Below are 22,022 nucleotides of genomic sequence, written 5' to 3'. Positions count from 1 at the left end.
TAATCCCACATTTCTTCAAACTTTGATATGCTAATTTTCTATCTCTTGAAATTTATATTAGCCCTTTTCTATTTTTTTATTTGACAGTGAAGAAAAAACAACTCCATCCTTAAACACATATATATATATATATATATAGTAGTTTTCTGATGAACTTTTTTTCATTTAAGTTATATAGTCTGAAATAATCCTGATCATGTATTTCTGTTTGCAGACGATATTTTAATCACTTCTTCTAGCTCTTGTTGATATGCTGGAATCATATTTCTCAGCAAAATGATCTATTTAAGTGGAAGTTTTTTTTATAAAGTTACCGAACCTGATATAAGAAGAAAGGAAAGAAAAAGAATTGGTCGCCATCATTTATTTACTGTTTTTAACTAAACTGCAAGTTGAGTTAAAGCTGCAGTTAAAGATCTTCTCAGGGTCCATAAAACATCATTGATGTCGTATTTATACACATTAAAACTGTTTTAAAAAGTCTCCTATTAAATCCTTCACAAGGCAGATTATATTAAAACTTTTTCTCACCTGTAAATCTAATCTCATAACATAATGATCCTTTTTATTAAAAAAAAAAAGATGTTTGAGGGAAAGAAGCTCTGGATTTTTCCTACTTATTCTCACTTTGCTAAAGCTATAAGAATCCTCTCTGTCTCTGATTAATGATGAAGTATTCCAATCAGGACCAGATGTGACGTCACGCCGTGTTTATGTGAGAGAGAGAATAGATGGCAGCGCATAACTAAACAATTAAACAGGATTTAAGTAGCATTTAATAAAAACATGTGGATAAAGTGTCTTTGACGCCTTATTTTCCTTCCATCCATCCATTTTCTGTCATGCTAGTTCCAAGCGGGGTTGCGAGGTGCCTATCTAGAGCTGTCTGTGGGTGAGAGGCGGGGTCCACCCTGGACAGGTCTCCAGTCCATCGCAGGGCAACACAGAGACAAACAGGACAAAAAACCATTCACACCTAAGGAGGATTTAGAGAAGCATATTAACCTAACAGTCATGAGCAGCAGATGGCCGCTCACACTGAGCCTGGTTCTGCTGGAGGATTCTTCCTGTTCAAAGGGAGTTTTTCCTCTCCACTGTCGCTACAAGCATGCTTAGTGTGAGGGATTGCTGAAGAGTCAATGAGTCGATGCAATCAGCTGGTTTTCCTTAGATAGAAAACTTTGAATCAATCTGACTGGATGATCTGGTTGGTCTGGATCTATAAAGTGACCTGAGATGACATGATGTGAATTGGAGCTATAGAAATAAACTGAATAGAATTGACCCCGGACCGGGAATCAAACCCAGAACCTTCCTGCTGCAAGGCAGCAATGCTGATGTTAAATTAGACCTATTTTAACTGATTTAAAGCCTCCTAATGCAGCGTCTTCTGTGCCAAACAGAGTCAGACTTTGCTGTGTTACGTTCAGCATTTTTGTGTCTGCTGACAGTTATTAGGACTAAATGATCAGCAGAGAATATTTGCTACTTTAAGCTTCTTGCAGCGTCTCTGTTTCCTCTAATCCAGTACAGGAAACATTCTCTGATGATTAATAAAAAGCTAACAGAGATTCAGCTTCCACGCCGCGGTGTGGCGCTGTCAATGCCATCCCCATTTACTGATCTGATCTTTGCTTTCTGTCTGCCGACTCACAGATCAGGGCTGATCTAACGTTAAACTCTTCTTCCAACCAGCAGATGTTTTATACATCTACCCTCTATCGGCCTCTAACAGGAGAGGTCGTGGCTTTCCGTCCTGCCTGCCTGAAGAGCCGCTTATTTAGTGGTGAAACGAGGTGTGTGATGATAAAATGAGGGGCTGCAGATAAGGTGAGATTATACTCTGAGAGAGAGAGAGAGAGGATGAGGGGAGACACCCACACAGACAGAGAGAGGGGCCCCCGAACCACTGATGTCTTGTTAAAACGTGAGGGATCAGAAAGAACAACAAATGCATCCCGCCTCGCTAAATCCTCCTTAAATCCGCTGGCATGGGCAGATCTAGCAGATAGGCCCGCTGCTGGGCTCGCTGTCTGCCATCACAATGCACGCACGCGCACGCACCCCCGCACGCTCGTGCATAAACACACCCGCGGTCCGTCCGGCTGTCTGGTTAATGCTTGGCTAACTGGGACAGCAGAGTTGAACCATGTTGACGTTTTAAGCCCCAAACGAGTCCAGAACAATGATTCAGCCCATCTGCCCCCGCTATCTGTTCCCCCATAGGAGTGCAACCTCAGCCCTTTCTACTGATGCTCCAGCACACACACTCACGTTGCCCCCCCCAGGTATTCACACACATTTACCCCCCCGGGCCTCCTTCGCCAGCCCACCTTTAGCGAAGAAAACGGAACAAAAGCCGATCTGATTGAGTTGGCGGCAGTCGACAGAGAGGCACTGTAAGGTCAGATGGATTATCTTAATCCTGCAGTAGATGATCAGGATGGGCTGGGGGGGGGCAAGGAGCCTCAACCCTCCCATTTGACCGCTGCACTGTTTTTCCTGTTCCCTGTGAAGTAGCAGCATCGATGCTAAAGCGTTCAGGTCTAACCCTGATCTCCAGAAGTATGAAACAGAAATCTGTTGCGTTCCTCCTGCAGAATCTGATCCACAGCGGCCATTTTGTGCGTCGCCGCAGCTCCCTTTCCTTTCTGGATAACTTTCCGTATGATTTGACTCACATCCAAGTGTGAGAAAACTCTTTAGAGGATTTGTGTGAAACACTCTGTTGACTTGCTGAGAGGCCGTGTCATGCTGCTACATGCTGCGTGTTTCTGCCTTAAACGCCACGCCAGACCAAACTAAACCTGTAATTCCTTCAGCTAAAAGTATTAACTCTATATAAACTCTACTTCAATTATGCAGCTGTTTTTACAGACTCTTTTATCCAGAAGTGACGGTTTCTGTCTTTATGCTTCCGCCTGCTCCTCTAGGTTTCTTCCTGGAAAAGGTCTGGTAATCTACCCAGACATCGGGGACAAGCTGGACATCATCTGTCCCAAAGCGGACCAGGGACGAGATTACGAGTTCTACAAGCTGTATCTGGTGAAGAGAGAGCAGGCGGAGAGCTGCAGCACTGTGCTGGACCCCAACGTGCTGGTGAACTGCAACAAGCCTGAGAAGGACATCAAGTTCACCATCAAGTTCCAGGAGTTCAGCCCCAACTACATGGGCCTGGAGTTCAAGAGGAATGTCAACTATTACATCACCTGTAAGTTAGAAGGCGGGCGGAAAAAAAAAAAGGACTTTTGTTTTGTTGATGTTTGCTGTTTTCACTTTCTCAGCCTGACAGAACAACCGGGGTAATAATCTCTGTGCTTCACACTCAGTTACACGCAGTCACACCCGGGAGTTTCCCTGTTAAATTGCATTTTAATGGCCGCTGTGGTAGCGCCATAGCAACAACTGCACTTTCTGTGCCTTGCTTAAGGCAGAGCGGTCAGAGGCGATTACTGTGTTAAATATTCCATATCATTATGGGACTCGCACTGGAAACCTGTCTGTTTTCTTTCTGTTTTCATGCTATTTTATGTCCTGCTCAGCAAGGGATAATCAATGCATCGTTATTTATACCTAAAACTAATACGTTCGCGTATTTAATGAATTTAGCGTTAATCAGTAAAGAAATGAAAACAAGAATTTTAGTCATGGTCACTGAGTCTGGGAGCGGCCATTTTTGCCCAAATATAGTAGCCCCTAACATCGTGAGACCATCCTGATCTCGCGAGCTTTCAAGGTTTCACTCCCTAATCAGTCTGGAGACTCTCCGTTAAAGAAAATTTGGAGCCGTTCACCAAACGAACGTCCAATCAGCGTTGGCTTTGAGGCGGGTTGAGGTGTGACGCAACGAGAAGCGCGACAGTTCAGTCTAAAGAACATGGCGGCTTCAGCCGATGAAACTAGCGTTAGCGTGGCTATCAAGCAAGTTTTATGGGAATTACAGAGTATTTCTTCACTGAAAGAAGAGCAAAACACTGCTCTGGAGGCTTTTCTCAGAGGAAAAGATGTTTTTGCTCTTCTCCCGACTGGTTTCAGCAAGAGTTTGATCTATCAATTGGCTTCTCTTCGTCGTCGCTCTGTTAGTACGTCATATTCTTCGTTGATCTGATTGGTTTATTTGGCCTGTCTATCACCAACATAGGCCAATCAGCTAACCAGTATTTTCACCCCTTCCCAAAATTACTTCAACGGAAGGTTTCCAGATGGATATGCGGAGCAAATCCATCTGGTGGAGTCAGGTTAAGTAGCCCCTCCCTCCTGCCATCTTCCAGCAGTGACGTCACGGTGCGGTAAGCCTAGCGCCATTCTCCCCGCTTTACAAGCTAAATCAATGGGAACTACTAGACACATCTGCAATCAACAACAATTATTTAAAGTCGTAAGGAAGTCATATTTAAATGTCAAATCATTCTGGCTTAAACATGTATATAAATGTTCTCTTTATCAGACCATATTGTCCCAAAATTTTGAAAATTTCTATTTAAAAAACAAATCCTGTCTTAAAATCTGTTTTGTTTATCGTTATCTTCTGCAGGCCAGTTAGTTCTACGTCAGCCTGAACACCTAAATTCGGCCAATCATATATTAACGGTCATCTGTCAATCAAATGTTTTCAGTCATAGCATCTTGATTCATGTGTCGCAGCTAATATACGCAGCGGTTGAAACCAGAATCCTTTCCTTTCCCATTGAGTTGCGTCCCAGTGTTCACGGGGATGGACGTCTGTGTCTTCGGCAGGCGTAGAGCTAACAGAACTGGCAGCGTTGCGAGGCAAGGGCTCAAACATGTACGGCTGGAAGCCTTCTACACCAAACCAAGCTTCTGCCGCCCTGGCGTCCTCTTCCACAACATCTTCGTCCCCGCTTTCCTCCTCTAAATAAAAAATGGATGACGGAGGAGACTCATCCACGACCTCCGACACTAAACTCTCCTCCTCTTGCATGTTTCCGCTGTCCATAGCGTTCCTTGACAGCGTCGTTTCTAAGTCCCGCTTTTCTTAGTTAAGGCATCAGAGAGAGAAACGTTTCTGTTAAACATTTATGAGGCTTTGTCTTTGTTAAACCAGGATATAAACCTTCTTTACCTGAAAATCCTGGATAGCAGAATTTTGGATCAACTCAATGTGACTACAGAGCATGAATAATTTATCAGCTACAAATTTATGTTCGCTGAGCTGTTAAGGCAGCCTTGATAGTCGCACTTTTGAGAGTGGCTGGACATGCAATAATGCAATTTTATGGGATCGATAAATCTTTGCAACTTGAGAGCATACAGATGAGTATTTCCAATGATAAATATGCAGCATGCCGACGTTTTCTGACTTTATTGTGGATATATGTAATAAAAACAGCAAAACATCGGGTCCTAGCTCCAGCAGGCAGTCACAGGGCGAGATGCAGGTTACACCCCCACCACTACAAAATGTCAGTACATCAAATTTACTTATGAATGATTTATGGTGTTTTTCTGACATTTTATTAAAAATATTCCACATTTAAGGCAAAGTTTGGATGTTTCAGATGAAACCTGAGGAATCTGGTTCTGTTTGGCTTCTAAAGGCCTTTTTTCTTTTGTCTGTTTGTCTTTATGTTAACTTCCCACATATGAAACACGAAACCGGGTTTGAGGAGCACTTCTCACATAAACCAAGAATAAATTCAAACAATCCGTAATAATCTAGTCTTCAAAGGTTTCTGGTTTTACCAGCAGGAGCAGAGGCTCCGTTTCCCCTCATCAAAGCCTTCAAGCTCAAACTCCCAAAGGCTTAAAAAGGAAACAAAAAAAAGCAACTTTATCTTCTTTACCTTCTGGCTTTGTCTGACGTATATAGAACGGTCTGTTTAAACTGCCTAATCAGATTTTTACTCCTTAAATCGAATGTTGATCACGTCTTCAGCAGGTTTGTTGTTAAAGTCTGAGGCGCTCCATGAGCCGTGCAGTTTAAAGCAATAAACATGAGTCAGCGATTATTGGAAAAAGATCCCAAACTCGATGTTACTGTTTGCTTTGAGACTTCATACCTGACACCTTCTCCTCCATTCTCCGGCTGAGCTGCAGTTCTCACCGATGGCTGCGTTAAACGACACCTTTGACTGACGGGAGGAAATGTCTTATTAGTTTAAACCAGTTCTTGAAACAACGCGGAAAGTTATGGCTGCATAACTCAGGTTAGAATCACAGCTCCTCGTGTTCCGCGATACGCCTCTAGACTCCTTTGGATGGAAGACAAAAGTTAAATAAAAAATGAAAACAGTTGAACGAATGGATTTCCTTAAAGCTGAAGATCAACAGCAGACGCAGAAGAAGGCAAACACGGTCGGTCGTTCATCATAAAATACAACGTTTGAATAAAATTCAGATTTATGAGTCACAGAAATTCAAACAAGCTGCAGCTTTGCAGAAGATAAAGATGGCGGGTTTTACTAGAAAACTAAAACTAATTTTTTTGAGAAATGAAAACTCGATAATTGAAGCTCTTTTAATATAGCTGTTTTTTTTCTCAGTGTTTTGTGAACAATAATAATTATACTACTAAGCATTTATGTTAGAAGATATTTTTTAACTAAGAAGCAGAGAGAACATCGTTTCATGCGTTAACAGAAGCTGTAAAATTGGCTTTAGCTTTAAAACAAAACTAAGATAATGATTTTTTTTTTTATTATTGGCTTAAAGTTTCCAGCATTATTAAAACTGCATTCCTTAAATGAATTTAGATTGTAAGAAGGTTGGTCTAACCTTAAAGCTGCATAGTCATGTTAACATTATCTGTTATTCTTGTGTTTTAGGCTTTATTTTTGCTAAGCTGGTTAGTAAATAAAGTCCTTTACAATAACAGAGGAACCAAACACTGCAGGGTGCAGGGGGCAAACATGGAAGTAGCTTACTGTGGCTAAACTGGTTAGCATCTCCTAGGGAAGGGTGAAATAACTAAGAAATGTTCCAGAGTGATGAGAGTTGAACAGCAGTCAGCGAACCGTATGAACGGCGGGGATCGCTGATGAAGCAGAAATGGCTGCTAGGTTGATGGTTGCATGAATAAGCATTCTGTTACGATAGCAATGCTATTTCTAGTTTTTCAAGGTGTCATTATAAACAGTAGATTGACTGATTGATTGGATTTTATTTTGAAGGTCCAGGTTTTATACAGCAGCCCAGAGGTCACGGATTAGCGGATCTGGATCCACCTGCTGGCTAATCCGGACTCAAACTGATATAAAACATTTACCGTATTTTCACGACTATAAGGCGCATATAAACATCTTTTTTTTCGCTCAAAATGTGCGGCGCGTCCTATGTGTGTTGTTACTGCGGACGTTGTTGAGATCGCCATGAGAACGTTAAAGGGCGAAGTGTGGGCGTGGATTGTGTGAAACATGGTGAAACAAATGACCGCTGTGCTTGCTGTTATTTGACAAAGGAACTTCAACGGCTCGTCATCGGTGTGAACCGGAACGTTCAAAGTAATGCTACATTCACGTGTCTGCTGCTTCATTTTTGCTGCTTGTACCAGTTAGTTCTGACGCGCGGCTGAAGCAGCTTTGCTGCTCTGGCTCTCTGACGCGCGTTGGGCGGAGCTTCACTATCCTTTCTCTGCCTTGCAGCTATATTTGCTGTGATCAGTGGGAATAAAGTAGTTTTAATATGTTTTTAAGTGAGAAAATACACCTGAAAACTTAATCAGTGCCGTCAGTTCATCCAGATTACCATCCTGCCTTCTAATATTATATCTGTCGGAGCCGCTCACACCCCCACATACCGGCGGTGCGCTGTCAGTAGGAATCCCATTCAACAGCAGCCTCTGGCCGGGTCGCCTCCTCGCGGCTCACCGCGGCGGCTGGTAGGTGTTTTTCATCTAAATAATCTAAACTGCAGGCAGCAGGATAATAATAGCGAACATATTCTGCCGGCAGATTTCTGCATTTTAAGTTAATTTATGCGTCAATAAACTGTTTAAGAGGAGCGATCATAGCGCTCTGGTCATCAGCTGTGCATGTTGTCCAACGACAGTGTCTAACTTCACTTGCTCCTCTTCTCCTGTTAATACGGTAAAGCCCTGGGGAGCCTCCGGCTCCAGGCTGCACGTGATCCAAATGAGCCAATGAGCTGTCAGTCTGGGTTGCTGTTGCTGCTACTTTTAGACACAGCAGGCAAACCTGTGGCAAGCCGGGCGATGGGAAAGAAGGAGAAGACCATGAGAAAAAGAGAGCAGAGAACATAATCAGAAATAAATGAGCAACTTGATTATAATTAAATCTTTACTGGTTGATGATTTTCTTTATTCTGACCCCGCTGATTTTTAATTGGTTACCGCTGCAGCAGCCCAACAAATCCTTGTTTTGTTTAAAAAACATGCAAATTGAAACAGACGAACGGGTCCACCCTTTTAGAATGGGGGTCGTTCGGCTTTGTCTTGTCCAGAGGAGGGCGCTCTTCTGTGTTGGGCCGTCTGTGGAGAGGTTGTTTGGTTTCTCCAATATAAAGATCAGATCATTCCTCGCTGCATTGACCTGCAGACACTCTGCTCAGATTAGGTCTAGAGGTTTTATCCTCAGGATGCCCTCCGGTTAAGATCGATTGATCTTAAAATCATCCGATTGAACTCAACTGAACAGGCCTTTGTTCATCTCTATGAATTTAGTGCAAAAACGTTTAAAGTCGTAACTGTTTCATGTTTCAGGAGGAAAAAGAAATGAGCAGGCTTTGCACTGCAATAGCAAAGAGTTGTTATATTATTATAATGGCCTTATCCAACTTTTATTCATTTTAATTATTTCTTTGAAGCTATACTCATCTTTTTTTTTTATTATAGCCCGTCGTTAAGCTTGTCCCAGGATACTGAGCGCCACAGCCAAATGTTAAATTGATTCTTCAGTGAAATTATTAGAGATGATCTGCAAATTACAGAGGCGGTGCCTGAACTAATATGCAGCACGCTGCGTCATGCCAAAGAACGGCCGCCATGGCGAGAAATCAATGGATGCTCTGCAGGCCGTGAGACTGAAATCAACCCGCCGCCAATATCGGCTAATGAAGCTTGGACTTTAATAATGTTACATCAAATGTGACCCAATTAGGAGAATATTTGGGGAATATCAATAAATCAGTTGAGAGATTGAATTTCTCACGCCTCACTTTAGAAATGTTTAAAGTACAGAGAAACGTATAAAAGCGCCGCAGCTTTTCTATTAAAAAGCAACTCGTTAACATCCTCCTCTAAAACGAGGAAAAACAATTAAAGCCTAAATTAAATAAATGAAATCCCCGCATGAATTTTCCTTTTTCATCTCTTGCGGTTCAATCAATATTTGTGAACTCTCCCTCGCAGGGAGAAATGCAGGGAAGCATGAAGCTAGAGATGCTATCAAGGCGACAGTTTTCATGGTGGCTCCTCTGGAAACGTGTCAGCGGGACGTCAAGGAAACATTTCTCTGAACCTCTAATGCGCCCACATGTTTTTCACCAAAAAAAGAGCCCCACCTTGGGCTTTCTCGCCGCGTTCTTCGCCTCCCCCCCCCCCCGCTCAGCATATTGTCTGCTGATTACATCATAAATAATTGAACTAACTTTATTCCTGACATGTGCGTGGGCCCGGTTCCTGACAGCAGCTAACTCCGACATTAAAGCATAAAAAGTGTCAGCTTTATTACCGGCTGATTTTATTTCCCTCTATCTCTTGCATGTGTCTCTTCTGTTCAACCATTGATGTTTGTTTTATGCAAACTAGAGGAGTTCTTAACACTCTCTCCTCAGAGTAGGAGACTATAAACCGCTAACTAGTAAATCCTCTGAAACTGATGGAGGATGATTATTACGCTCATATGCTGTAAAGTTTGCATGGCGGCCGTAATCGGATATGGTGTCCATCTTTATTTTACCTTAATGTTGTGCTTTGTAATGGCAGGAGCGTTTTTTATCTAAACTGCTGCAGCCTCTGCATAAACCATAACACATGATCAGCTGTCAATTAGGTCATGTTTGGCAGCTCTAACGAGCACCTGGTTTTATTGTGTTTACACGGGAAACAAGCGTGAGATCACGACGATAACTTTGAGTAAAAATGTATTAATATTACAGTATTAGAACAAAGAACAGCTTATATTGAAAAAAGAAAATGTTTACTAATGCTTGTTATTATAAATGGATGATTAAACTAATAATGTTACCCGTTAGTTGAGTTTATTTTTATAGCCGCGTTTCAAAACACGTCGTCTAAAGACACTTATTAAAGGTAAAAGTTGTCAGTTTAAGGAAAGCCGGAAGGTTGCATCCGGTCGCTGACTTTAGACCTTTGGTTCCTCCTCGATGAGCATCTGGACACAGTCGACTTCTTAGGTTGTTGACTTTGCAGCAATCCCTCACACTTAGCATCCATGCGTTAACAATGAAGAGGAAAAAATTCCTTTTAACAGGAATAAACTTCCAGCAGAACTAGACTCGATGTTAGCGGCCTTCTGCTGAGGCTCAAACAGACATGAGAAACATAGAAGCACTAATCTAGAAGAGGTTACAGTAAACTAGCTCCTGGGAAAGAAAGGGTGATGAAAAAGGGGTCCCTATGTCCTCCAGCAGTCTAAGCCTATAGCAGCAGAACTATAGAGATAGCTCAGGATAACCTGAGCCACTCTAACTAGAAGCTTTATCAAAAAGGAAAGTTTTAAGCCTAGCCTTAAAAGTAGACAGGGTGTCTGCCTCACGGACTAAAACTGGTAGTTGGTTCCACAGGAGAGGAGCCTGAGAACTAAAAGATCTGCCTCCCATTCTACTTTTAGAAATTCTAGGAACCACTAGTAAACCTGCAGATAGAAAAATGTTATATTAATTTATTTAGTGTTTAAAAAAAACATTGAACAAACATCAGCTATAAATGCAGTGGTAGTTAGTTTAACCCTTTAAAGCCCGATCCAAGAATAAAACAAAACAGAAAATTACTTTTTTTTTGGTTTCAAGTCCTTTTTTGGCCTTTTAAGAAAATATGTAAAAAGAAAAAACAGAAATACATTTTTGATATTAATAATTTATTACTTGCAATAATTGCAATAAGTCAAGATTATTTTTGTGTAGTCTTCTACTGGCTGTTATCAGGTATATCTGATTGTGTACAATAGGATTTTGAGCAAAGTTTTTACCATCAAATTTAGCAAAACATTTCAGAAACCGTACGTATCAAATATGATACATTTGGCATTATAGGGTTAATGAAATATATTTACTGTTAAGATTCTTGCCATTCTGCTCCTCATAGAGTAACTAATATTTTCAGCTGCTGAATGGAGCTTGTTGCTTGCTAATTGTTAGGTTTAAACACCAAACACCTTATTCAGCAACCTGCACAAAGAATGACACAGAGAATTTAGTATATTTTACTTGCAAGGAGAGGGGATCAGAAACTGCATTCAGTTACAACTTCAAACCCACTCTGAAGCAGTATCTGCTCTCCAAGCCCTTTATTGAAGAAACGCCCTGATTACAATGTGGTTTCAACCGCTAAAGGGGGAGGGAACAGAACCCAGTTGAAACCAGAATTTTCGTACAACATCATACAACATCAGAGGATAAGGAGAACCCCTCTCCTTATCTAGTTGCACAGTTCTCCATTCTCCTCCACACCCTTAACGACATCTTTTAACAGCAGTCGCAGTCAACATCCCTCCTGCACAGACTTAAAAAACATTAATGACACAGCAAACAAAACTAAATGTTTTAACACTCTTTGTAATATGAGTAAGATAGAGATAACAAAATGTGTAAGTATAATATGATTAAAGTAGAATAACTTATGTACAATTAATTAACCCAACATTTCCCTCCTGTTTATTCACTTTAAGCTATTTATTTTTATCATTCAATAGTTACTTCTTTTCAGATTTTCAACTAAGAAATCATTCTTTTTTCTTTTTTTAGCTGTAAAGGGTACACTCAGAGGTACTTTAAACTGGTGGGTTATTGTCGTTGGGATTAGGATAAAAGTCAGGAAAGTGTAAAGAGAATTCATCCTCTTCGCTGTCTTCATCATCCGATAGGTGTTCCTCAGTGGACATAAGGGCATACATTTCTGTTTTCATGGGTTGTATTGCAGTGGTAATTAGTCTATTTAGCAGCGCTCTAATACATGGAATACAACAACATCCACATAAGGTCAGGATGGCGGCAAATATAGCTACAGACTTCAAAATAGAAAGTACCAGTTGTTTGTATTTACCAAAAATGTCTCCAGATCCATCCCACATTTTTGTGTCAACTCCAGAATGGTCTTTCATTTTGCTGTTAAGAGAGCGAAGGCCTTCAAGGGCCTTTGTGAGGCTGCCATCTGCAGCGGTGTTCTTGGGAATAAAGGTGCAACACTGATCTCCAAAAATAGAGCACACACCACCTTTTTCAGCTAACAACATGTCAACAGCAATACGGTTCTGGAAAGCCATCAGAGAGGTAGCTGACAATTGTTCATGGACGGCGGAGAAGCCTTGTTCTGTTTTATTTCCCAGCCTCTGGACGTTATAATGGATGTAGTTGATCCTGTCTACATTTTTATTTATAGTACACCACCAGCATAAGAAAGATTCAAATCCTGCAGAAACTTGATTCACTAGTTTATACTCATCTGGAACACCTCTGGGTACTCCAATACTGTCAATATAAGTAGGGTCATCTGGACTCCACGCATTTTCAGATGCCCTCCTTCTTCTAGTATGCCATGTATGTGGTAAAATACTGTTTACAGTCGTTAACAATTCATCCATTGTGAGTGAAGTAATAGAAACAGGTAAAATCAAGGTGACTGCAGCACACAATCCAGTGGTGTTGCATGGAAGTCTGTCAAACAATCTGTCATCTCCACACCACCACCAGATGTCACTGCGGGATTGAGGTTTAAAAAAGGTGGATACCAGTAAAATGCTTGCACATTGTTTTTCATTTAGTGTACCCAATTTTGGGCCCACTCCGGTCCTGTTTACACAGGTGAAATTTGCCACAGCCACTTTCTTCAAAAAGATTGGTTTTTTCTTCTCATCTGTGGTCAGGGGATAGATCTTATCCCAATAGGTGCAATTATCAGTTGGAACTGTATAATTCATTATATTTAGAAGACATTGAGGAGTTATGGTGGCAGGAACCACACGTAACAGCGGTCTGGCTCCCATACACACAAGACAATCAGTGGACACTGTTTTAGCTGCTTGTTCTGCCATTAAAAGCCAGTTATTTGTTTGCCCAGAGATTCCAGTGGTGACTTGAAACAGTTCATCCGTTTTAAGCGGGTCATTAATATTTTGAATTTTTATCTGTTCACCTTGGGCAGAAGTAAGAATCCCTTGTATCTCATTTTCTTCTTGTGTAACATTTGCAGAGCACAGATACAATGTCCAACACGGATCGGTTTCACTAGACCGTGCACATATAAATGAGGAAGAACAGCCTTCCTTCTCAAGGGGTTCTGCTGTGGAGTTTATTGTCATAGTGAAAACTTTGGAGGCATGGTTAACAGTGAACCCTGATATTCTACTCATCCATTTCTTAGCTAAAGATGTCCATCCATACGATCCTTTTTTCCACTGTCCAGTGGTTCTGAAAACGTCTCCCCAACTCTTTTGAGTTCTTTGAACTACGCGAGGAAATAGGTAGAAATCATAACCTCGCCAATCTCCCGGGTCAATTTTAAATCTTTGCGAGAATGTTTGAAAAAGAATAGTCACTACACTGATTACTCTAGTAGAGTTATAGCAGAGATAGACGTCCCTTTTACAAATAGCTGGCTCATGGGGGCAACAAGAATCCTTGCCCTGAGTGAGAGCTAAAAACAAAACTAATATGAAAAGTTGCAACATCATCTAGGTTCAAACTTCAAAAAGTTTCCTATGGGTAATCTTTTACACAGTGGTCTACTTCCTATGACCTCTCGGCAGAGTTGTTGAACCTTCACCAGTTTGAGATGGTTGTATGCTAAAAAATACAACCCCCTTTGTACGATGGACTTCCTCTGAAGGTCGGTGAAGGAGACCAAATGCTTATTCTATAACAGGTACCACAGTAGAATTACTAGAGTGCTAAGCAGTATGGTAAGGTTCCACAGAATAATTAAGAAAGTGATTTTACACATTACTCATCTGATCTATCTATCACTTTCTTGCAGTGTGACAAGTGGATCCATGTGCTTCTTTCAGCTATTTTTAATGCAGTTGGAGTGGTCAACAAAACCTGATAGGGTCCTTCCCACTTAGGTGAATACCAATGTTTCCTCTTTATGCTCTTTATGAGGACCCAATCACCTGGTTCAACTAATTGGTTTTCCTGTGGAGACACAGAGGGTGGGACACTGTCAGTTTGGTTCAGCTGTTGCTTTTGTTGCTCCAGCATCTTTCTCATGTAGTCTGCTAGAGTACTTTCATCATCTGTTTCCCAGCTATTATTAAAATAGGGAAGTCTATATGGTCTGCCAAATATTGTTTCATAAGGGGTCAACCCGGTCGTACTTGTAATATTTATGTGTAGTTTAACTAAATCCAAACATTGAGTCCATGATCTTCCCGTTTCTTCCATACATTTCCTAAGTCGGTTTTTAACGAATCCGTTCGTTCTTTCCACAAGGCCTGCGCTTTGTGGATGATAAGCACAGTGGTTTTTCAAATCTATGTGAAAGGCTTGTCCTATTTTGGTTATTATCTGATTTACAAAATGTGTGCCATTATCACTATAAATTTTCTCTGGAATCCCATAACGGGGAATTATGTCTTTGCATAATGCTTTTGCGACTGTTAGTGCATCTGGATGTTTTGTAGGAAACAGTTCTACCCATTTAGAAAACGAGTCAACTATTACTAAACAGAACTTTTTACCTTCACTAGGGCTTAGTTCTATAAATTCCATATGTATATGTTGAAAGGGGTAGTTTGGCTTTGGGAATTGTCCTCTTTTAGGCCTTAGGTTCCCCTGAGCATTGTGCTTTGCACATATTAAGCATGCTCTACAAAAATTTTTTGAATAAGCATTAAAACCATAGGTCGTATATGTTTGGTTTACCAATCCTACCATCCCTCCGGTTGACACATGAGTTTTACCATGGGTCAACATAGCTGCCCATTTGTATAAGTTTTTTGGAAGGATTGGTTTATTTTCTGGTCAGGTGTAAATCCCCTCCTTTAATCGTGCTCCTTTGCTTTTCCATTGTTCTTGTTCCTGTTTAGGAGCTTGCTGCTGCATGTCTTGTAAGATGTCGTCTTTTAGTGAATTGTCTGTTAATGTTAATACTGTTATTTCTTTTAAAGCAGCTTCTTTTGCTATTTTATCTGCAAAGGAATTCCCTTTTGAAACAGCATCTTTTCCCGATGTGTGGGCCGCACATTTGCATATTGCCAGCTGCTTTGGCAGCTGTACTGCTTGTAAAAGTTCTTTCAGTAAATTGGCATGGGTCACTAGTTTCCCGGTTGATGTTATCATGCCTCTGTTTTTCCAATGTTGTGCAAAGGTATGTGTTGTAGCATAAGCATATTGACTATCTGTCCAGATAGTTACTATTTTGTCTTTCATCAATTTGCATGCTTCAGTAAGAGCAATCAGTTCTGCTGCTTGTGCAGAGTAATGTTGTGGTAAAGCTTCCGCTTTTAGCACAGCGGTATGTGTCACTACAGCATAACCAGTTCTTGTTTTCCCTTTTTCATCTTTTTTAGAGGATCCATCAACAAATAATGTTTCTCCTTCTGACAAAGGAGTGTCTTTCAAATCTGGCCTACTTTTAGCAGTTTGTTCAGCCAGAGCCTCACAATCATGAGATTCCCCATCATCTGGTGTGGGGATAAGTGTTGCTGGGTTCAGCACCGTGCAGCGTTCTATTTTCAAATGCGGCTGTGACAGAAGTAAAGACATGCATGAGAGGTGTCTGGCTGGGGATAGAAAAGTCATTTTAGTTTGTAAAAGCAAAGCAGACACCGAGTGGGGAACTTTTAATGTCAGTGGATGGAATAATACTATGTCAGCACTGGACGTTACTGCCAATGAAGCAGCTATCACTACTCGCACACAGTGTGGAAGTGCACATGCTACAGCATCTAATTTAGTAGAATAGTATGCTATTGGCCGTAATTTATTCCCATGCATTTGAGTTAAGACCGAGGTCATAAAATGACCTTTACAGTCCACCATTTGTACAAATTCTTTTTCATAGTCTGGGAGTGCTAACGTGCAACTGCTCACCATAGCCTGCTTAATGTTACAGAAGGCCGCTTCTGCTTCAGATGTCCATTTTAGGTTGTCTGACATTTTCAGTTCCTCTTTATACATAAGTAAGTTTAACGGTGCAGTTATTTCTGCATAATTTGGTACCCAGCTTCTGCAATAATTAGTGAGTCCTAAGAAGGACATCATTTGTTTCTTTGTAAGTGGCTTAGGCGCATGCAGTATTGCTGCTTTTCTTTCTTCCATTATGGTTCTATATACCATTATTGTGGCTGGTTGTCGGTTATTTCCTTCAACCTGGCCCGCTAAGGGGTTTGGTAATTCTATTAAAGGAAGCGTAAGGACTTCTCCTACACCTTCCTGTTTTACAGGCATCACTCGGAGTGCCTGTGGGGACAGAATGTCACTAAATGTTGTCGCTAAAGTTTTTGACCAATCTCCTACGGACCCTTTGGACCTAGTAGCATATCCCTGGGAGGTATTAGCTTGTGGAGAAGCTGCTTGAAGAGGGGCTGTTTTCAATGATCCTTCTGGAGGAGGTATATGCTGTGGGGGAGTATATTGTGGAGGATCCCCCGTGAGTGGGGGAGCTGAGGGATCGGCTGCAGCGGCAGCACCTCCCATTTGTGGGAGATTATGTATTTGATGTAGCAGGTCAGAATAGGGCCCTACGTACTCATCATCTTCCTTTCTATGAAACATTATTGATCTCTCCTTTTCCTTTTTTCTTTCTTCACTTTCTCTTTCTTTCCCTTCTTTCTCTTTTCTTTGTCTCTCCTCTCTCTCTCTTTTAGCTCTGCGCTCTCCCTCTTCTCTCTGTCCTGCTAATTTCATCCAACCCATGGTTTGCATGTAACCTTCTTTTGCCATCAAAGTGTCTTTATTTTTGCTTTTTGTTTTTATTTTTTGCTGCAATTCCTTTATGTTTGTGGTGCTCAATTTACCATTAAAACCGTAGTTTTTTATCCAGTAACACTACGGCTCTACCGCCCATGGGTCATCATTTTCAACTGCTTTCCAGTCTTTACACTGGAGTTCCTCCAATAACTTCTGTTTTTCTTTACTTTGCCCCTTTCCCATTTTGAACTAAATTTGGGCCCAGTGGGTTTTCAACACCTGTCGTGTTCTAAACACTGGGGCTTCAGACAAGATGGTGATCAACGACTTTTTGTGGTAAAACTCACTTCAACCCTTACAGGTGGAGTTTTCTTGTCTACAAACATCCACAAAAGCTCACCATTTAACCCTTGTCTTTTTGGTATGAAATACAGATATCTAGTGATATCTATATTTCCTTACACACGCACACACACACACACACACACTCACTGCGCAGTTAACTTTTACTTTATTTCTGTTTACTTATTTTAAACACAGAGGACGCCGCTATCCTATGCAGAATTTAACTAGTTTACAACTCGGGGAGCCTGCCCTTACAAACTAGGGGAGCCTGCCCTCCCGCGGACTTTAACTGTTTTAAAATTTCTATTTTACCTGATAGAGTCTAGAATTGTCAGGGTTTTAGTACAAAAGGGGGACCTCGTTACCCCATGCGGAATTTAACTATTTAAGATAGAGGACACCGCCGTCCTTCACGAGGTTTAAACTGTTTGCAAAGGGGAATCTCGTGACCCCACGCTGAGAGGACTTCAAAAGGGGAATCTCGTGACCCCACGCCCTTCACTTCGATCTTTTTTTCTTTTTTTTTTATATTTTATATATTTTTCTTCCAATAATTCACTCACTCCTTATTAAAAGAAAAACTACTCACAATTCTCTGCGTCCTCGAAATGCTTCAACCGTCGGACCCCAGCTTGTAAGGGAGAGACCAGTCCCGTAAAGGGTCTCTTTGCTGCGGCCGCAGGCTTATCTGGATCTCACTCACCTGCTGGGGGTCGTCGGGTATCTTGCAATCCGGCTCGAAGGACCAATTAATGTTAGGTTTAAACACCAAACACCTTATTCAGCAACCTGCACAAAGAATGACACAGAGAATTTAGTATATTTTACTTGCAAGGAGAGGGGATCAGAAACTGCATTCAGTTACAACTTCAAACCCACTCTGAAGCAGTATCTGCTCTCCAAGCCCTTTATTGAAGAAACGCCCTGATTACAATGTGGTTTCAACCGCTAAAGGGGGAGGGAACAGAACCCAGTTGAAACCAGAATTTTCGTACAACATCATACAACATCAGAGGATAAGGAGAACCCCTCTCCTTATCTAGTTGCACAGTTCTCCGTTCTCCTCCACACCCTTAACGACATCTGTTAACAGCAGTCGCAGTCAACATCCCTCCTGCACAGACTTAAAAAACATTAATGACACAGCAAACAAAACTAAATGTTTTAACACTCTTTGTAATATGAGTAAGATAGAGATAACAAAATGTGTAAGTATAATATGATTAAAGTAGAATAACTTATGTACAATTAATTAACCCAACACTAATATTATTGCAGCTTCTAGTTAAAGGCTTTATTCCCATTGTACGCTACAGCTGGTCGGTTCACTGTTTTAAAGCCATGAGCTTTTATAGGTTAGATAAACCTGTTTTTAGTAGAAGCTGATCCATTTCAGTGTCCACAGCAGAGGTAAATGCTGGTTGAGAACTTCTGTAGTCCAGCTTATCCTTATGTAGAAGATGTGGGTGAATTATCCCACCAGTTCTGCTGGGAACTGGATCCAGTTAGGCAGCAGAGCGGCATAAATCTGTTCCTCCCATAAAGAACCGGCTTATCTGCTCTGATTAACAGCCCAGCATGGCAGACACCATCCCAGACCAGAGTTAGACCCATAAGGAGTGGACATTCCTCCATATCTCCCCACAAGTCCTTTTTCTTGTCTGAACGACCCCCCCACCCCCACCCTTGCTATGTACGTGAGGCCAAAGAGGTAACAAAAGGTGTGTGTTGATGTAAACACCAAATGGTCGGTGTGTGCGCGTTTGTTTGAGAATGTGTCTTTTTCCCCGCTGTCACCACGGGGGACGCCGTTCACTTGGTCCCGTCCATCGCCGTCCCGCTCTGACAGGAGTCTCGGGGGGGTTAAAGGTCACAATGCAAAGTCACGGGGTCACGGAAACACGGCGGGAGGGTGGGCTATGATAACTTTGCCCTGATCTAAAGTCCAGACCAGCACCAGCTTGTGCTGTCTATCAACACCCCATGCCCTCTGTGTGCACCCCCCTCCCCCAGTAAGCCCAGTAAGTGAACAAACTGGTTATATTTCATTGTGTTGTCTAAACACATGATACAGAATGAGCTGTTTGTGTGGAGAATGGCTGCGGTGTGTTTATGGCTGAGCGTGAGCGGCGAGGCTTTTAGGACGGGACAATATAATAGAGAAAACGAGCAAAGGACATAATAAATATATAGACTGACAGCCATAATACATCACTGAGCCTCCATTTTCCTTTCATTGTCGCCCCGCTATTGAAATAATGTAGCATGACTAGTTTTGTGATTGTCTGTCTGTGGTTAGCTGAGCCGGCGAGTTTCTGTTCCACATAGAAAGCTGAGGCCACGTAGCAGGAGACGGACGCCGTCTGTCGACATGCACCTCTCCTCTCCCTTCATTCTCCCTCAGTATCGGGCAGGAGTTAGCCTGATCCCTCCTGACAGCTGTCACTCTGCATCGCAACCTACCATCTTGGACTGTGACATGTGCCGACTTCCTCTGCAGAGTCCTGCGATGGAGGAGCGCACGCCGTCTCACCTCAGTAAATAACATCATGCTCCCTCAAAGCAAATTCTGAAGTTGAGTTTATTCCTGAGGATGGGCTTCGTTTGCTCTCCGCTGAATCCTGCAAAACTTCCTTTGCTGCATTTTATGTGTTTTGACATCTGCATATAAGTGGGTAATGAAAAAAGGCTGTGTTCATTTTGTGACTCAGCGGGTGCTGACCCAGATCTGGAAAAACATAACCTAAGAAGATATCTGACTAACTGGATGCGACCTTTTCTGCAGCGCTGACCTCCTCAGATGAAGGTTAGGAATCATCCTGGAGATCAGGAACTCGGAGTTTTATTGATATTTCAATTTCATGGGTTGAAACAACTTCAAGTTCATAAAATGAAAGAACAGATTATGTTACCTAAATGTTTCTGGGAAACTCTAAGAGACCCTTTTTTTTTGCTTCTACTGATAAATTAGAGGAGATTTTCCCAAAACATGAAATAATAGCAGGATGTTCTTATGACCCAAACTAGTGGTTGGAATACAAATAAAATATTTAAAACGACCGTTAAAAAAACAGGTAGAATGGTAAAAAAAAAAAAAAAAAAATCAATGGGTTTTGAAATCCTAAAACACAAAAATATCCTTTTCACTTTTATTGTTAAGTTTTATTTCTGTTGTGGATCTTAAGGCCCAAATGCTTAACGATTGGGGTCACGACCCCAAATTTGGGAATCAATGAAATTAAAGGTTTATATCGGTAAAACAGTTCATTTTAAACCTAAGCCGCTGTTTGTGTTTTTATAAAGCTTGCAGAATTAAACTAGACCTAAACGTTAACCTAAGACTAATTAAGAGAAGAGAAATGGTGCTTTATTTTATTGCTGGAAGGGAGGACTGAATAAAATGAAAAATAAACTACCTCAACCGGCGTGTATCACCCTTTGTGTACAAAACAACAATTTAATTACTTATTTTTTGGTGTTATTTTGAAGTGTTTGATATTAAATAGTTTTTTTTTGTGCAAAACTTAAGAAATAAATGCAAATCTGAGGTCTTGCTTCAGGCCAGCTGACCGCTTTGTTAGAGCCCAGGACAGCACTCACCTGTTCCTGACTCATCCTCAGTTTATTTTAAATATTTAATCATAAAATCCTTCAAGCTTTTGGCGTCATCTTAACTTTTTCTCTTATTTTTTGTGCTCCAGACTTCTGAAAACTTGACATTCTGAGTTTGCAGTGAAACGAACTTTAGAAGTTGCAGCGTGCAGCATTCCATGTTGGGGTGGGGGGAGCTTGTCCTCTGGACAAGACAAAGCCTATATATATATATATATATATATATATATATATATATATATATATATATATATATATATATATATATATATATATATTTAGTTACTCAAATATTAAATATTTTTATCAAAAATATATCCTGAAAATTCTGCCTGTATCTTTAATGGTCAGAGTGAAGTCAATTTTGGGCCCCCCTCTGTCCTGAGCCTGGAACCATTTACCCCCTTTGCCCCCCCCTGTCTGCGGGCGTGTCTTGTTCATGCATATTGACTATGGGTATGCTGGTCTGACGGGGTATGCTGGTCTGACAGAACACCGGTTTCAGCTTTTCTAGCAGCTAAACATTAATTTCTCGTGTTCTTCTGCAATTCTTGCAAACTTCCTGCACCAAACTGAGGAAAAGGTGTTACATTATGGATAGTTAGCAGCTAACAGCTGGCTAATCACTGCATTTTGAAATTGTTTCCTAATCTTTCTCCCCTTTAAACACACAAATGCCTCTGCAAAGCGAACAAAAACAAGCGTTCTCAGACAAAACGTCTTTATCAGGCTAATCTGTCACCGCAGCAGGGTGACTCAAAAACCACTTCCGTCTTTACTTTGAAATAATATTCTTTGGCATAAACACAAGTGAGATGCTAGCTCAGCATTTATAACCCATTCCTGTTCAGGGTTTATAATAATAAATAGGAGTCATTTCTCTACCTTTAAGCCATGCTATTTAATCCAACATCAGTTTGTTGCTGATTTTCTTTGTTTCTATTGATAAAATGTGCTTTAAAGGGTAGTTTATGCTAACTTTACCAGCTACATGCTGCAGGAGCTTCAGGAGATTAATATTGAATTAATTAGAGATCAGTAATACTAATATTAGTGGCCTT

General features: G+C 41.2%; 1 protein-coding gene across 1 annotated transcript in view; it reads left to right on the top strand.

Moving 5' to 3' along the window:
• efnb1 (ephrin-B1) overlaps window positions 1-22,022 on the top strand; it is a 100,009-nt gene that overhangs the window by 31,780 nt on the left and 46,207 nt on the right. The window contains exon 2 of the mRNA XM_038296019.1: window positions 2,934-3,211. Coding sequence (XP_038151947.1) covers window positions 2,934-3,211 — 278 coding nt within the window. The remainder of the gene's footprint in view (window positions 1-2,933; window positions 3,212-22,022) is intronic.

Source organism: Cyprinodon tularosa, unplaced genomic scaffold (assembly GCF_016077235.1).
Source record: "Cyprinodon tularosa strain WSP-4 unplaced genomic scaffold, ASM1607723v1 ctg365, whole genome shotgun sequence".
NCBI lineage: Eukaryota > Metazoa > Chordata > Actinopteri > Cyprinodontiformes > Cyprinodontidae > Cyprinodon > Cyprinodon tularosa.
The sequence above is the reverse complement of the archived record's forward strand: the minus strand, read 5'-3'. Positions and strand labels throughout refer to the sequence as shown.